The 16,278-nt window shown below is 62.3% G+C and overlaps 1 protein-coding gene across 3 annotated transcripts in view; it reads right to left on the bottom strand.

Annotated features, from left to right (window-relative positions):
* CARD11 (caspase recruitment domain family member 11) overlaps positions 2,479 to 16,278 on the bottom strand; it is a 104,844-nt gene continuing 91,044 nt past the window's right edge. For all 3 annotated transcript variants that reach the window (XM_018040866.1, XM_018040869.1, XM_018040867.1), the window contains exons 15-25: positions 14,623 to 14,755; positions 13,829 to 14,030; positions 13,281 to 13,407; positions 10,576 to 10,816; positions 9,668 to 9,764; positions 9,214 to 9,309; positions 7,609 to 7,744; positions 6,324 to 6,503; positions 5,382 to 5,506; positions 4,112 to 4,227; positions 2,479 to 3,148 (exon numbers count right to left, since the gene is read on the bottom strand). In XM_018040866.1, the coding sequence (XP_017896355.1) occupies positions 2,944 to 3,148; positions 4,112 to 4,227; positions 5,382 to 5,506; positions 6,324 to 6,503; positions 7,609 to 7,744; positions 9,214 to 9,309; positions 9,668 to 9,764; positions 10,576 to 10,816; positions 13,281 to 13,407; positions 13,829 to 14,030; positions 14,623 to 14,755 (1,658 nt within the window). In that variant the 3' untranslated portion in view covers positions 2,479 to 2,943. The remainder of the gene's footprint in view (positions 3,149 to 4,111; positions 4,228 to 5,381; positions 5,507 to 6,323; positions 6,504 to 7,608; positions 7,745 to 9,213; positions 9,310 to 9,667; positions 9,765 to 10,575; positions 10,817 to 13,280; positions 13,408 to 13,828; positions 14,031 to 14,622; positions 14,756 to 16,278) is intronic.

Below are 16,278 nucleotides of genomic sequence, written 5' to 3'. Positions count from 1 at the left end.
GGCCTAGGTGAGTGATTGGGAGCTGAGACGGTGGGGGCGGGGCTGGGGGGCACTTCCCGTTGCTTTCAGTTTGGGTTCCTGGCGTTTGAAATTGAAACGAAAAGCTGGGGTTGTCTCAGCTGGAGTGGGGAACTCTGGTTTCTCTGGGGCCAGGCTTTCTGGAAGTTGCTGGAACCCCTGCAGAAGATTCTGGGTGAAAGAGGGGGCAGGGGCAGGGTGCCGGGAGCTGGGCCATCCCGTCAGCCAAGCAGCCACAGCATCCTGGTTGACTTGGCGGGGCTGCCGGAGACAGACCCCGGGCAGGGAGGGAACCGGGGACACACGTCCGGGAGGAGTGAGGCCCCCGGTGTTCAGCGTGACAGCATCGGAGCCAGACACTCCCCTCCCGCGTGCCCCACTCTTGTCCCCAGATGGGGCCGGCCCAGGTGGCACCGCCGGGCAGAAGGCTGCCTCGGTCCATGAGAGGAAGCCCACGTCTTCTTGATCCTACCGCTGGGCAGCCTGGCCCCAGGCCAGACACTGCCCTGGATGCCCACCACTTCCCCAGTCACTGGAGGAACAGAGCAGAAGCTCACCGAGGCCACCAGGGCCCCAGACGGGACCTCTGAACTGGGAGGTCCAGCCAGTAGGGCCTGCAGGTGGCCAATCAGCCAGGCTTGGGCAGGGTTCCGGCTGTCAGCCGTGTGACCTTGGTCAAGGGACTTCACCTCTCTGAACCTCAATATTCTTCTGTATAACAGGGAGAAGAGTTTGGGGACAGTGAGCAAGAGAACGTTTATAAAGTGCAGGAGCTCATTTGCCCAACTCAAGAGCGATGGTTCTTAATTCGGCCAGGGGGTGGGGGCAAGGGATTACAGGAGCCCTTAGGAATCTGAAGAAGCCTGGAATTCTCCCTAGAAAAGCGTGGGTGTACACATGATACACACTTTCCGGAGCTCTGAGCTGCACGGCTGGTGCCCTTGGAGGTGGACCGAGCATTTGCACTGGTGTCACCTGCCTAGCACAGGGCCCCTCCCAGAGCCCGGGGCGCGGGCTCGCCGGGCAGGCAGCAAGCCCCTATGTGCGGTTCTGTGCGGTTCAGGGCAGCCTTCCTGAGTCCTGGGATGGCTCCAAAGGGAACATTCTGTTTGCAGGCCCCGCTCTGATGATTTGAGCTGCAGCCAGGCTTCACAGAGAGCTCAGGGCAGCACCCCCACTGCCCAGACCCCCAGACCCCTCTCTCCTTCCCAGGCAGTTAGCGGGGCTGCCCACTGCTGAGCTGTTGGCAGCTGACAAACGGGAGCCCGGAGCTTGAGCAGATGATGTCAGGGGTCTCCTTGGAAATCCTCACGGGGCCCATTTCCCCAGGGGACCAAACCTCGGCTTCGTCCGCTTTCACCCGGGGAGTGACCACAGAGCTCACCCTTCTCTCCTCTCCTCCCAGCTCATTAACATACACACAACCCTGCAGCCGGCACCCTGTGAAGATCACTTGGGGGAAAAACCCACTACAGATTCTCTCAAGGTATTTCACGCGTGACCTGTCTTCACCCACTTTGTCCACGCGCCCACACCATCCCCAATTATATGCAAGCTGCCGCTTTGATTATTCTGCACAAGCCTGAGAATTCTGTACTTAAATAATATAAATAAAGCCACAGGCCTTTTACTCCGGGACTCTTTTCCAGTCACGTCTGTCCCCGTTGGCTCTAAGTACTTAAGAGGAGGCAATGGTTTCCAAGTGGAAACACGACTGCCCGGGCTCGGGGAAAGTTTACTGTTTCGCGTAGAGCTCTAACAAGATAGAAAGGGAAGACCCTCCAGCTCCCCGTCTCCTTGTGCGGCAGCTTATCTGGCCCTAGATAAGCTTGGCGGGACCACTGGAATCATGGCCTTTCCAGACCCGGCACATCCAACTTGGTTCTGGGGCTTGTTCTGGAGGAAGCATTGCCTGCTGGCTCTTGCCGTGTGTGTGTGTGTGTGTGTGTGTGTGTGTGTACGTGCCTGCTCAGTCATGTCCGACTTAGGGGTGTGGACAGTGAGACCTTCTAGGCAGCCCTCGAAAGAGGGGCCCATCCCAGGTATAATGCATTGGCCAAATCAGGACACATCTTAGTCAGAGGGTGCTATTAGTTATTAACCCCAAACCCAGGTGTAAATCAGGTGTCCTGGGAAAACTGGGGTGCACCGTCACCCCACCTTCACCCTGCACATGACTCGGAGCCTGAACTGAGCTTGCTGGGTGGTTTGCAGCTAGGAAGGCTGCAAGAGCTGAAAGTCCCTCGAAGTGGACGTGAAAGTCACTCAGTTGTGTCCGACTCTTTGCGACCCCACACACTATACAGTCCATGGAATTCTCCAGGCCAGAACACTGGAGTGGGTAGACGGTCCCTTCTCCAGGGGCTCTTCCCAACCCAGGGATGGAACCCAGGCCCCCCACATTGTGGATGGATTTCTTACCAGCAGAGCCGCCAGGGAAGCAAACTATCAAACAAATGGTTGAAAATAAGGAAATGGAGACATTTTAATGCAAGAAAAATAACAGCATGGCACACTCCCCTTCTGCCTGGGATTGCGCTTCTCCTGTGTCCTGAGGGCTGGGGGACGCCTGGCATTCGGGCCCCTGCCCAACTGGCAGCCAGCCCTCCGGTTCCACGCGTTACATTCAACTGCTGTCCCAGCTTCCAGGGGCCGCCAGCCTCCCGCCTTGTCCTTCCTAGGGGTCCTGTCTCCCCGCTCAGGCCAGCACGGGCTGGCCGACTCAGCAGGTCAGCGCCGGGTGGAGGAGACGGCTCTCTGCTCCCTTCAGAGACACGCCTGCCCCGGGGCTCCCTGGAGGGGCTCCCTAACCTGGAGGACGGAGCACCCACCGCCCCCGGCCGTCGAGGCGGCAGGGTGCCCCTCGCCCCTGGGGACCCGGACACCCCGCCCCGAGTCCCGCTCAGACTCGGCGGTGGCCCCGCCTCACAGCTGGTCCTCGTCCACCCAGACGGTCTTGCGCTGCTCCTCGGCGATCTTGTCTTTGATGACGCGCAGCAGCTCCTCCACGCTGCCCCACATCTCTGCCTCCACTGTGGCGTACAGGCAGGGCAGCGCCTCCAGCTCCTTCTCCTTCAGCCGGCACAGGCGCAGGAACTCGTCCTCCGCCTCAGGCCGGGGCAGCATCTTCCTGCAGACGGGAGGGCGGGGAGAGATGCTCGTGGCATGGGCCAGGGGCGTGGCTGGGCCGCGCCTGCCCCCCCGTGCCATTTCTGCTCCGTGTCCTGGGCCCTTTTATTCTCTTCATTAGGGAATTCTAAGAGGGGAGGACTTGTTTTTTTAAAAAAAATAGGTCCAATTTTGGTCGCTCAGATGGTAAAAGCATCTGCTTACAATGCGGGAGACCTGGGTTCGATCCCTGGGTTGGGAAGATCCACTGGAGAAGGAAACGGCAACCCACTCCAGTACTCTTGCCTGGAAAATCCCATGGACAGAGGAGCCTGGTGGGCTACAGTACCACAGGGTCGCAAAGAGTCGGACACGACTAAGAGACTTCACTTCACTTCTTCACTTCATTTTAATTTTTAATTGTGATCAAGTTCATTGAAAACAAAATCTCTCATCTTGACTATTTTTAAGGGTACGGTTCAGCAGTGGTTAAGTGATTCATACGGATGTGCCTCCATCTCCATAACTTTTTCACGTAAAACTGAAACTCTGTGCATTAAACCATCACTCCCCACCCTCCCTCTCAGGCCCTGGCACCCACCCTTCTATTTTCTGTCTGCGTCTGACTTCCTGAGGGCCTTTGGACAAGTGAAATCATGCAGCAGTCACCTTTCTGCGGCTTATTTCACTGAACACCACGTCCCACACGGCCTGTGCGGTCCGGGCCTGGCCTGGCTGTGGTGCACCTGCTCCGGAGGTGCTGGCTTCCCAGACCACCTGGGGCCCCAGGAGCTCCCCCTCCCGGGAATGCATGTGTGTGTTACTGTCTTCATTGCTGGGGCGAGGGCCACGTCCCCCGGACTGGGGACAGACACTAAAGGGACGTTCAGGGGGTGAGGGTGTGCTGGACACAGCCAGCTGCTCTTCCTGGACACACCAGAGCTTGGGGAGTGGGGGACCAGGGGTGGGGGTCCCAGGGCCCTACCGGAACTTCTTAATGTTCTTCTCTGACACGCGGACAAAGAGCACGATGGGGTAGATTCGGGCCTTGATCAGGTCTCTGGTGCAGCTGATCCCGGCCTCCAGCAGACAATGCTTGTTCTGCAGGTACAGCGGCCGGCGGTCACCGGGGGCCCTCCGTGCTGCCAGCCCCCCGGGCCCTGGCGCAGGGCCAGGCTCCATGGGGCAGAGCTGGGGGCGAGCTCAGAGGACTGCCACAAAGAGCGTGCCGGTGGAACCAGCCCCCAGGTCCAGCGGCAGAGATGGCCACCCCCCGGCCCCCACGCCCTTCCGGTCATCGCTCCCCTGTCCCGCTCCTGGGCCCCTAACAGCACAGACTCTTGAACGCAATCTCCTTTGCAGCTGAACCGACCTCAGTCCCAACCCTGCCCACTGGTTCCCATCCACTCCGGCTGTCAGAGTTCCCTGAACTTTAATACCCAACAAACTGTCCAAGGCTGCCTGACAGCTCTGCTCGAGCTCTCATCAGTGTGACAAGGCGGCAGGGCCTGGGAGTGACCGTCGGCTGGATGGCATGATTCAGACTTCCCAGCTGGATGCCTGCTCCTGCCGCCCCCAGTCACTGCCCCAGAGAGGCCGAGACCCCGCCTTTGTTCAGACCCAGATCAAGGAAGAACTCTGTGCTCAGGGCCTGCCAGGGTCATGAAGCCCGGGTCCAGAAGATTCCAAACTGCCTGTAGACAGCTTTCCTGCACCCCTGCCAACAGCACTCCTGATGGTCCATCTCCCCAGTTTGGAGAACAGGGTCCCTGTTGCCCGCTCGCTCGCTACCTCTGGCCCCTGTTATCAGAGCCAGGCGCACACACATCCCAGAACAACGTGGACCAGAGGACCAGCACCAGGAAGCCACCAGAAGAAAGGGGAGGGCTTCCCTGGTGGCCCAGAGGGCCAGTGCAGAAGAAGGGGTTCGATCCCGGATCCGGGAGGATGCCGCCTGAGCCTGCGCTCTAGAGGCTGGGAGCTGGAACCATGGAAGCCAGGTGCCCTGGGGCCCGCGCTCTGCGAGAAGAGAGGCCGTCGCAGCGACAAGTCGGAGCACTGCAGCTAGAGAGGAGCCCGCACAGGCAGGAAGGCCCAGCACAGCCAACAAGTGGACGAAAATACAGACAGAGAATCACGGAGAGGAGAAGCTGGCACGCGGCAGAGGCAGCGAGGACGAGGTTCGCCCGCTGGGGCGGGCGGGAGGGGAGCAGGTCTGCGCACCCCCAGCCCCGCCGGCCTCCAGCCCGCCTCACCTTGGCCGCCACGGCCTCGATGTGGGCGGGGACCACGCACTCGAAGGTGTTGGGGTTCTTCTCCCGCGAGTGGATGATGGTTTCCGTCTTCTGCTTCCTGAGGAACTCGTCTCTCGTAACGACATCTGCGGGAGCAGGGGCCAGTCCTGAGGGCAGCTCGGGGGTGTCGGGCCCACTGTCCCCTCCGGGCTCCGCCCTGCTTCCTGGCTCCACGGAGCTGCCTGTCGGGTCCCTTCCTGCCACATTGAGACCCTGAAGCTTCTCAACTGAGGGCAGGGTCAGGAATGTACTTTACACTTTCCACGGCAACTCACTGTCCGCACCCTTCCAGCTGCTCTGGAGCCCTTGATGGAGGAGGAGGGGGAGAGGGGAGGAGGGGAGGAGAGGAGGAGGGGAGGAGGGACGAGGGTGGGCAGGAGGGGAGAAGGGACGAGGGTGGGGAGGAGGGACAGGAGGGATGAAGGCTGGCAGGAGGGGAGGCGGGACGAGGGTGGGGAGGAGGGACGAGGGCGGGCAGGAGGGGAGGAGGGACGAGGGTGGGGAGGAGGGACAGGAGGGACGAGGGTGGGCAGGAGGGGAGGAGGGACAAGGGCGGGCAGGAGGGGAGGAGGGACGAGGGTGGGGAGGAGGGACAGGAGGGACGAGGGCGGGCAGGAGGGGAGGAGGGACGAGGGTGGGGAGGAGGGACAGGAGGGATGAGGGCTGGCAGGAGGGGAGGAGGGACAAGGGTGGGGTGGAGGGATGAGGGTGGGCAGGAGGGGAGAAGGGACGAGGGTGGGGAGGAGGGACAGGAGGGACGAGGGCGGGCAGGAGGGGAGGAGGGACGAGGGTGGGGAGGAGGGACAGGAGGGATGAGGGCGGGCAGGAGGGGAGGAGGGACGAGGGTGGGGAGGAGAGACGAGGGCGGGCAGGAGGCGGGGCGGGGCTGCCTGCAGGGCTCACCCGGCTTGCACATGGTGAACTCCATCGCGCCCCCGGAGTTGAGCAGCTTCTGGACCAGCGCCTTGGCCAGCATGGTGGGCGTGAAGAGAACCGGCCGGCGGCGCTCGCAGCGGAAGGCGCGTACCAGGCTGTAGGGGATCAGGCTGAGGTTCTTGCCCAGCTCGCTCTCTGGGTCCAGCTCTGGGAGGGAGCAGGCAAGGGCTGGTTATGGCTGGGCCGGGGCACCTGGGGGCCCTCCTGGCCCCACAGAGCCTTGAAAACCATTTGGGGGATGGCCCTCCACCACCAGGAGAGTTTAGGCCTGACCCGGGGGCCGGGCCCTGTTTTGGGAGCTGGGGTGACAGCATGGGGCCAGGCAGACAGATGGCCCAGCCCATGGACCAGGAAGGGTGGTGATGGCAGGAGGCAGACAGCAAGCCTGGATCCCACTGCTGCTGCTCAGCTCTCCAGGGAGGGCCTTGGACTGAGGCTGCACTGCAGAGGCACCCTAGCCGTTGGGAGCACCAGCACCAGGGCCAGCCTGGCCCCAGGAGGCGGGTGGGGGGCCTGGGCCCCACCAGCAGGGCCTGTCCTGGGGGACTGCACCGAGCGGCCTCTCGCCAGCTTTAGGATAAATGGCAGGAGGCGCTCAGACAGGAATCAGTCAGTAAAGCAAACAGCTCCAATTAACATGGGTGTCTGGGCTATGGTTTTTCAGTAGTCATAACATGTACAGATGCTGGACCATAAAGAAGGCAGAGCGCCAAAGAATTGATGCTTTCGAACTGTGGTTCTGGAGAAGACTCTTGAGAGTCTCTTGCACTGCAAGGAGATCAAACCAGTCAATTCTAAAGGAGATCAATCCTGAATATTCATTGGAAGCTGAAACTGAAACTCCAATACTTGGGCCACCTGATTCGAAGAACTGACTCACTGGAAAAGACCCTGATGCTGGGAAAGATTGAGGGCAGGAGGAGAAGGGGACGACAGAGGACGAGATGGCTGGATGGCATCACCGACTCAATGGACATGAGTTTGAGCAAAGTCTGGGAGGTGGTGAAGAACAGGGAAGGCTGGCGTGCTGCGGTCCCTGGGGTCACAAAGAGTCAGGACTCCGTGACTAAACGACGACTGGGCTCCAGCCAACTGCAGGGGCATCAGTGGTGGGGGAGCTCGGCAGGACGCCGCCCAGGAGGCTGCTGGTCCTCCCGGCCACGTCAGGGCGGCTCCTCCCCGGGCGGCACAGCCCCGCTCTCGGGGACCCACTTGGCCCACCCAGACCCCGAGGCTGCCGGGCGCGCAGCACCTTCCTGCTTCTCGGCCAGCAGCTTCGTGGCATCCAGCGAGGACCGGGCCAGGCTGCCCCGAGGACTCCCCGAGACGATCCGCACCCGCTCGTGGCTGTTCATCCGCTTGTACTTGTTCTCGGACCTGCTAACGAACTGGGGACAGAAGGGAGGGCGTGGGGGCGGCCTGGCCCGGCTCGGGAGGCCTCCGCTTGGACCCCAGCTCTGCCCCGGGGCCTGCGCCCCACCCCCTCCGAAGACAGGGGACACCTAGCAGGCGGCACAAGTTCTTCAGCTGTCTGGGACGCTGTGAGCGGGCAAGTAAGTGGACACACGCCCACGCCTCTTTCCTGGCTGGACGAGACCTGCCGGGGCGCTGGTCCCAGGCAGGCCCTCGCTGGAGCCCCCCACAATCCCAACCACACCTGGGGGGTCCGCAGGCACTGCGGGGCCTGGCGTGCTCTGGCCGCCCAAGGCCTGTGTCCGGGAGCCCCCCCTGGCAGGACCGCCCACAGATGGCCCACCTGGAGGGCGGGTGCAGGCGACATCACCTTCCTCCCCGGGGTCCCCGAGTTTTCTCGGGGGTGCCTGTGCCTGGCTACGACTCAGAATGGAGTCCCGGAGGGCGGGAAGGGATGCCCTGCGGCGGGCACTGCTCTGAATCCCTTCACGCCCTCCTTCTGCAGGGAGGAAGGGCTAGGGTGCTGGGCTGTCAGCCCCGCTTGGTTGTTAACCAGCCTTTGAGCAAGTCACCCCAAAGCTCAGGGTTGTGGACTCGTGTGACGTGCGGGCACAATAACGCGTGGTCGCACGTGGTCCTGCCTCCCGGGGTGACTCTGACCTCACCTCCATAAGCGTCTTTCTGCTACCTGTCCGCCTCTACCTGGGCTTCGGGGTCACACCGCCAACCATTTCTCTGAGTTTCCTACGTTCTAACAGGAGGACGGAGCGGTGCAGTGACACACTGGCTCCACTGGGGCCTAACTAGCACAGCGCCCACTCAGGAACGTCCTTGCGGGACGACGTCTTAACAGAACTCTTGGCTTCTGCCGCCTGGCAGCAGAGAAAAAGGCTGCACAGATGCTTACGTCCGTGTGACGTCATTTCTGAACATGCCACCCGCAGGCTGTTCATTGTTCCTCGTATGATGATCCATGCTCCTCCCCCCAAGAAAAAGACCTTTTGGAATCAAATATGAGGGAAAAATTCTTTCTGGTCACAAACAGCTAAAATGCTTTGGCGTCGATAAGAGTTAAAGAATCTGCTGGAAATCCCCTTTCTCCTGGGCTACTGGGATGCTCAGAGATCAATTTGATGCTGAACCTGATGGAGTAAACTGACCGGGATCTCTGGAAGGTCTGTCTCTCCTGATGACTTTTCTATGAATATCTGAACAGCTAAGACGTTCAAGCTTCTTTTAGCCCTAGGTGCACTCCATCTTTTATGGACGCGGGGTCTGCTTCCTACAGGCACAGAACAGTCCCCCGACCCCGTCACTGTGACGATGAAGTGGGGCAGGAGACGTGAGGCGTGGTGGACACGCAGCCTCCGCTTCTCCGCAGGAGAGGGCAGGGCCGCGGCAAGCGGTGCAGGTGCCGGGAGGCCTCCAAGTGTGAGCGCTTTACCTGGAGCAGCTGGCCGAACAGGAAGCTTGCTCGGGAGAGGCGGGGACTGACCCGGGGGTCCGTGGTGGGGAGCGGTTCTTCGGGCTGCAGGGTGTTCTGAAACCAGGTGATCAACCGGTCAGAGCTGCTCGCGGGCTGGTGAGGGCAGGAGACGGTCCCTCCTCCCGCCCAGCCCCACCCTGGGCAGACGTGGGAAGGCGCTTGGCATGGATCAAAGTGTCCTGGACGCGGGAGCGAGCTCCGGGGGTGCGAGGGGCCTGAGGACTGGTTCCAGCAGAGACTGCGGCTGGGCGAGGGCACAGACGTGGGGCTCCTTCTGGGGGGGGCCCCTTTTCCTGAGGAGCCCGGTCCCCTGTGGTCCATTATCCCAGCCAGACTGGTGGCTCCTGCCTGGGATCCCCTCCAGAAAGGCCCCGGGAGGCAGGGTGATGCTGGCAGGGCACAGGTGACCTACCCGGAGGGCCCGCAGTGTGTGGTGGGCCGTGTCGGCCTCCTCCCGGCTGCCCCGGTGCATCAGGCGCTGCAGCTTGACCAGGAGGAGCTGCTGGGCCCTGGGGAGGTGAGGGGAGGGCAGAGCCTCAGCGGCTGGACCCGGGGAAGCCAGTGGGGGCCTGGCCAGGGCAGGGGGCTCTCTGCAGGCTCTGAGCTCTGAGCCCCATGGATGATTGGGCACTGAACATCTGGGTCTGAACCCTCTCAGGCACTGACTCATCCTGGTGCCAGGGTAAAGGCGCTTAACTTCTCTGAGCCTCAGTTTCCTCATCTGTAAACTGGGTCTACTCTTGCTGGCCTTGCCGGGCTAGCCTGGGCAGCAGAGCTGGAGTCTCTTGATAATTCGCAGGTGCCTGGGACGTCTGACCGGGGGAAGGTGATGCTCAGCCCTTTGCGGCTACTGCTGTATAATCACAGAATGAAGCTGGGGAGGTGGGAGATGGAGGAGCATAGACTCAGGCTCTAAGGGCCCAGCAAGGAGGGGAAGAGAGTGTTCTGGGAACTGGTGAAGCAGCAGGATTAAGAAAGCAGCACCCAGGGAGGCAGCTGCTGCTTAGTTGCTAAGTCGTGCCTGACTCTTTGTGACTCTATAGACTGCAGCCCGCCAGGCTCCTCTGTCCATGGGATTCTCCAGCCAAGAATACTGGAGGGGGTTGCCATTGCCTTCTCCAGCGGATCTTCCCGAGCCAGGGATTGAACCCACGTCTCCTCCACTGGCAGGAGGATTCTGGGTCACTGGGCCACTAGGGAAGCCCTTCCAGAGACACCGAGGGCTCCACAGAGGAAGGGGCATCGCGGCGGCGGGGGGTCGCCGTCAGCAGGCAAAGGCTCCCCTGCGAGCCCCCTCGGCCCAGCCGGTTCCGGCCTCACCGGCTGTAGCTGGGGATGGTCCCCATGTCCAGGTCGTGGTCCGTGAAGGGGTCGACCCGCGCACACAGCCACTCGTGCTTGTCCTGGTACATGGTGTCGCAGACGTGCACGACGTCGTCGCACTTGAGGGACATGGAGCAGGCGTCCAGCTGGCTGGAGATGTTCAGGTTCAGCCGGATGTAGAAGGAGTCCCCCGAGGTGATCAGGCCCTCCTCCATTTCCTTTAGCAGCTTCCGGTACCCTGTGCGAGGAGGAGGGGGTTCAAGCTGTTGGCGGAGGGCCTCCTGCTGCGAGGCCACCGCCCCCAGAAGACACCCCCGGCGCAGGCCTCCTAGGGTTCACGGTCAGGGAAACGTCTGTCCTCCCCGAGGCGTGAGCAGCTGAGTCACTGGTGCGCTTCCCTCTTTGCCTCGGCTGCCAAGAAGCTCAGAGCGAAATTTTGTGCCCAAGTTGTAACAAACCTAGGAAGATGGTGGGGCGCTGGCTGGCCTACCCGGAGGGCCCTCAGATGTGCTATGATCTCTGTGTCCCTCACCAGCCATACACCGGGTTTGCGTTTTATCATATTTTCTTTAATTGAAGTGTAACTTATATGCAGAAAACCCCAATCGTCCTTAAGTACTGGGCATGACGGATTTTCACAAATGTCTACGCCTGGGTAGCCACCACTCAGACGCCTGTGGGGTAACCACCACGCCGCCTGCCAGCACACGGGCCAGCTCCGCCTCACGCCACATAAGTGGAAGCAGGCGCGCTCCTCCGTGTCTGGCGTTCTCTGGGCGTGTCACGGCTGTGGGATGCTCTTTTTCACCGCTGTAGAGCATTCCGTGGGCTGCTGCCTCCTCCCTTTTCTGGCGTGCACGTCTGTGCTGTTCCCAGCGTTTGGCTATCATGGACAACTCTGTGATGAGTGCTCTGATACCTCTGTGGGTGGATGTCCTCATTTCCCTTGACCATATACACAGAAGCGGAATCACTAGCTTGCTGACTGTACATCTAGCCTTAGTGCACGTGTGCGGGCTCAGTTACGTCCGACTCTTTGTGACCCCATGGACTGCAGCCCACCAGGCTCTTCTGTCCACGGGATTTTCCAGGCAAGGATACTGGAGTGGGTTGTCATGCCCTCCTCCAGGGGAATCTTCTCAGCCCAGGGACTGAACCTACAACTCTTCCATCTCCTGCACTGCAGGCGGATTTTTTATCGTTAGGCCGCTGGGGAAGCCCATGTTTAGCCTGAGTAGATACTGCCAAATGGTCTTCCAAAGTGGTAAGACCACGGCACGTGTTTTAAACCTTAGTTAACACCTTCGTCCTTGAGTGTAAAATTTTATGAATGCTTTGGAAGGAAGCAGGGCATGATGCCATGAATACAATAAATGCAGCAAGCCTCCAGCGAATGTCCAAGGCATAAATCCACAATATAAATCCTGAAGGCGGCCCCACACACAGATAGCTGGGACACAGCAGAAGCTAAAACCGTCCTAACAGCCAGGCCCCAAAGGAGCTCGCCAAATGCCCGCACCTCACCTGCCAGGGAGACTCAGGCCAGGAGGTCTTATCTGATCGCGTCTCTTGGGGAGATGGGGGTCCCCACTCGGGCCATTCCCACCGCCCTGGTAGGAGGTTACCCCAGCCCCACCTGGGAGGACAGGCCCTCTGAACGGGATCCTGCCGGAGGGGATGCTTTCACTGCAGGGCTCTGCTGCTGCACAAAGCCGGGGCACGCCTCACCCGGCATCCTGTGACCCTGGGGCTGGCAGGCAGGGCCGTGCCCGGAGACTTGCTGTTGGGCCGGGATGCCAGGCCTGGCAGAGCAGAGGAGCCCGCCCGCCTGCCCGCGGGAGCAGGAGGCTGGCACCGTGTTTGGGGACAGAGCATCATCACCATCTTCCGCATGGACCCAGCGCTGCCGGGAAGCCGCGCGGGCAGGCAGGCGGCAGTGGGGAGCGGCTAGAGCGGCTATTTATGCTCTGTTGAAACATTCATGAGCCCTGGCGGTTAAAAATAAGATCCAGCTGCAGAGATAATCACGCAGGATAAAAAACCCAGAGGTGAGAACGGGAACTCAGAGTCTGGGAGAGAGAAGACACTGCCCAGGAGGGCCGCGGGCCGCACGACAGGTGGGGTGAGGCCGGGCTGTCTTGGCCACGGGGTGGCCACCCCAGAGTCAGCGTCCACGTCAAGGCCGGGAGGCCCGGGAGAAGCAAACCTCAGCCTGGGAGGGAAGGGGGGCCGGCCAGGCAGCGACGCGGTCGTCAGCCAGCAGTCTGCTTGGGGCTGGACATGCTGTCTTCCACTGAGAGCGGGTCAGCGGCCCAGGGAGGTCAGGGCAGGTGTTCGCACACGGGTCCACGTCCGCCCTTCCCCGCCTCCTGCCCCGCAGCTGCCCTGCTCAGTCCTCCCGAGCTCTCGCAGAACTCCCGCAGAGCAGACAGCCCCAGCTCCGCCCGGCCCGGCCCCCAGTCCCGCCCTGCCCGGCCCCGGCCCCGCCAGGCCCCCAGTCCCGCCCCATCCGACTCCAGCCCCGAGTCCCGCCCCGTCTGACCCCGACCCTGCCCCACCCGGCTCCCGGCCCAGTGCCGCCCCGCCCCCCTCAGTCCCGCCCCGTCTGACCCTGACCCCGCCCCGTCCGACCCTGGCCCCGTCCCACCCGGCCCCCAGTCCCGCCCCGTCTGACCCTGACCCCGTCCCATCCGGGACCTCACCTTCCTGGTTGACCTTGTAGTGCAGTGTGACGGGACCGCTGCACCGCTGGATGGTCCAGTGCGCCTCCTCCTTCGTGCACGCCTCCAGGGGGACGCTCTGCCTCTCGCCTCTGATGCAGCCTTCTAGCTGGATGTCAGAGACACACCGTCTGGCTCGGGCTCCGCGGCGAGGTGGGCAGAGCTGCGAGTGAAAGGCTGCTCCACCCACCCGAGAGCTGAAGCCCCCTCCCCAGCGAAGACCAGCTCAGTGCTGCCGAGGGCAGGAAGCCCCCCACTGAAAGGGGGTTCACGTGCCTTCCGTCCACCGCCTGGAGCGTGCGTGTGTGTGCACACAGGCTATAGAGACATTCGAGCCAAGAGTGGAGGAGAGACGGGCCCAGAGAGGGGCCTTCCGGCCGGGAGCTGACAGGCCTGCCCCATCCCCACCCCCTGCTCCAGGCCAGGCATTCTCGGCTCAGTGCAGATGTAGGCTGGGGTCCCTGCGCCGTCAGCAACAGGCGTGCAGAGGAAACAGAGCTGCCGCCTCCCCGGGACCCCAGCCCCCTCACCAGCAGCAGCTGGTGGCCCTCGCGGAGGCCGGCCTTCTCAGCCAGGGAGCCCGGCTTGACGGAGTGGACAAAGCTCCCGCTGGCGTTGCCCCCAAGCAGACTGAGCTGGGAGATGAGGCTGTCGCCGTTGAGCGTGGTGTGCTGAACCGACAGCCCGGGACCCCGCACGTGCCCCACGGACGTGACCGATGGCCGGAAGGGTCTGGGGCAGGAGAGAAGACAGCGGGGAGAGGTTGGGGGGTGCCGGCGGCGGGAGGCAGCTGTGGTCAGAACCCCTGCCGGGACACTCAGTGGGGGCCCAGGTTGGAGGAGCAGACACCTTAGCAGAAACTGGAGAGCGGCTCCCACCAGGACGGCACAGACCAGAAGCAAGGGCCCCGGGGACACTGCCGCCGTGAGCCTGGCGCCACACGCGCCCTGCTGCGTGCACATCGGGTGTGACGGCTGGCCGCCCCTCCTCGCACCCCGGCAGGCCCAGGGCACAGCTCACCGGGTTTCAGGGAGTCACCCCAGGGCCTGGGCCCAGTGGGACATCGGAGTCCTGTTCCTGGTCTCTACCAGGCTGTGTGACCCCCGGCAAGCCCCTTCCTCTCTGGGTCTGAGGAGGGGTCAGGGGAAGTGATTCCCAACCCTGGGACCCTGTGATCCCTGGACCAATTCTAGAGTCCAGTCTAGGAACGCGCACGATCCCCTTTGCAGGGATCCAGGGGCAAGTGGCCTTCACCTCCTCCCTGCCCCTCCTCAGCCCCCAAGCCCTGCCCCCTGCAGCCTCCCCTGTTCCACGACCCCAGTACCTTTCTAGAGAGAACTTCCTAAACATGAAGTTGACCTGTTCCAGGTCATAGGTGTCCAGGCCCTCGGACTGGTGAGAGGAGGAGGAGGAGTGGATGGAGGGGGGTCCGAAGGAGCACCGCTCGTGACTGTCGTCTGCGAAGGACAGATGGACCCTCAGGCCCCCAAGTGGACCCCGGGGCGGGGGGATGGCCCCTGGGCTTGCTGGGATGGCCGCGGGGGTCAGGCCGGGCACTCCTGCCCCTGCTCCCCGCTGCCTGCCTGCCTCCTGGGAAATCTCCCCACCCCCCACACCGATGAGGGAGCTTGGGGAGGGGGCAGCCTCAGTCAGCTGGTGCCTGAGGCTCTGGGGCATCGAGGGTCCAGTCCTGGTAGCCCCTCCGGCACAGCCATTCTCCTGCCTCTAGGCGGAGACTCTGGAAGGGGTCTCTATCAGCAGGCGCTTGTTTGACTTTTGTTATTGGTGTGCGTGCGTACGTGCTAACTCGCTTCAGTCGTGCCCGACTCTTTTGAGACTCCATGGACCATAACTCGCCAGGCTCCTCTGTCCATGGATCCTCCAGGCAAGAATACTGGAGTGGGTGGCCATTTTTGCCTCCAGGGGATCTTCCTGACCCAGGGATTGAACTGGCATCTCTCGTGTCTCCTGCATCGGCCAGTGGGTTCTTTATCGCTAGTGCCACCTGGGAAGCCCTTCCAATTGGGGCCCATGTTTTCATTTGGGGTCCTCAGGTCTCACCACCACCTACAGCCTCAATGGGGTTAGGGTGGGGCTGCAAGAGCATTGTCTGGGGTAGGAAGCCCCCTCTCCTCCCAGCTCAGTGGGACCCCAACCCCTGGAGGCGGGGGGGAAGACACCCACCCCGCACAGCTCAGGCTGCCTGGATGGGAGAGCTGCAAGCCTTGCCCTGCTCCTGGGCGATAACAAAGGCTGCTCTGCAGAAGGGATTTGTCCCGACGCTGCAGAATGCTTTGGACTGCTGCCCGGAACTCTCTCCCCAGCTCTCCCCTCTACAAACTCCTCGAGTTCTTCCCGTTACCCCGCCTCGATTAGGTGCTGGCCTCTCTTTAACACTTGATAGCTTCTGATGGTCCCCAATAAAGGATAGCCACTAATCTTTCACTTTATCTGCTGGCAGCCGGAGCTGGTAAGGGGGTGGAGGCAGGCTGGGGGAGCCCTGGAACCGAGGGGGCTGGTGGGCCACACCCGGAGGATTCTGAGCCAGGCTCCAGGCTGCCAGCTCCAGAGGGGCTGGGGAACGTGGCTGGCAGCCGAAGGCCACAGCCCGAGACGCTGGACCCTGCCTGCTCCTCTCGGCCCTGTCCCTCCGGTCAGAAGCTCAGGTTCTGCAAACCAGCCTTGGTCTCCCCTGGGTCACAGCTGTGGCACCACGGTCTGGGCCACGGCAAGAGCTCAGGGACACTCGGAATAGGGCCTGGGCGTGTGCTGGGCCTCCCTGCCCAGGCTAGAGCCACGAGCAGCTCATCACTCCGGGTGACAGCACCCTCATGCCTGGCTCTGCGTGGCACGTGCTGGGCCACGGCAACACCACCCCCACCGCCGCCCCCCGCCATCACACAGCTCTGCCCAGGCACTGGTTCAGGGCGACTGCACCCCCAGGCTCCCCGGCGCTCGCCTGCCCCACACGTCCAATTCA

This window comes from Capra hircus, chromosome 25 (genome assembly GCF_001704415.2).
Source record: "Capra hircus breed San Clemente chromosome 25, ASM170441v1, whole genome shotgun sequence".
In the NCBI taxonomy this organism is placed as follows: domain Eukaryota; kingdom Metazoa; phylum Chordata; class Mammalia; order Artiodactyla; family Bovidae; genus Capra; species Capra hircus.
The sequence above is the reverse complement of the archived record's forward strand: the minus strand, read 5'-3'. Positions and strand labels throughout refer to the sequence as shown.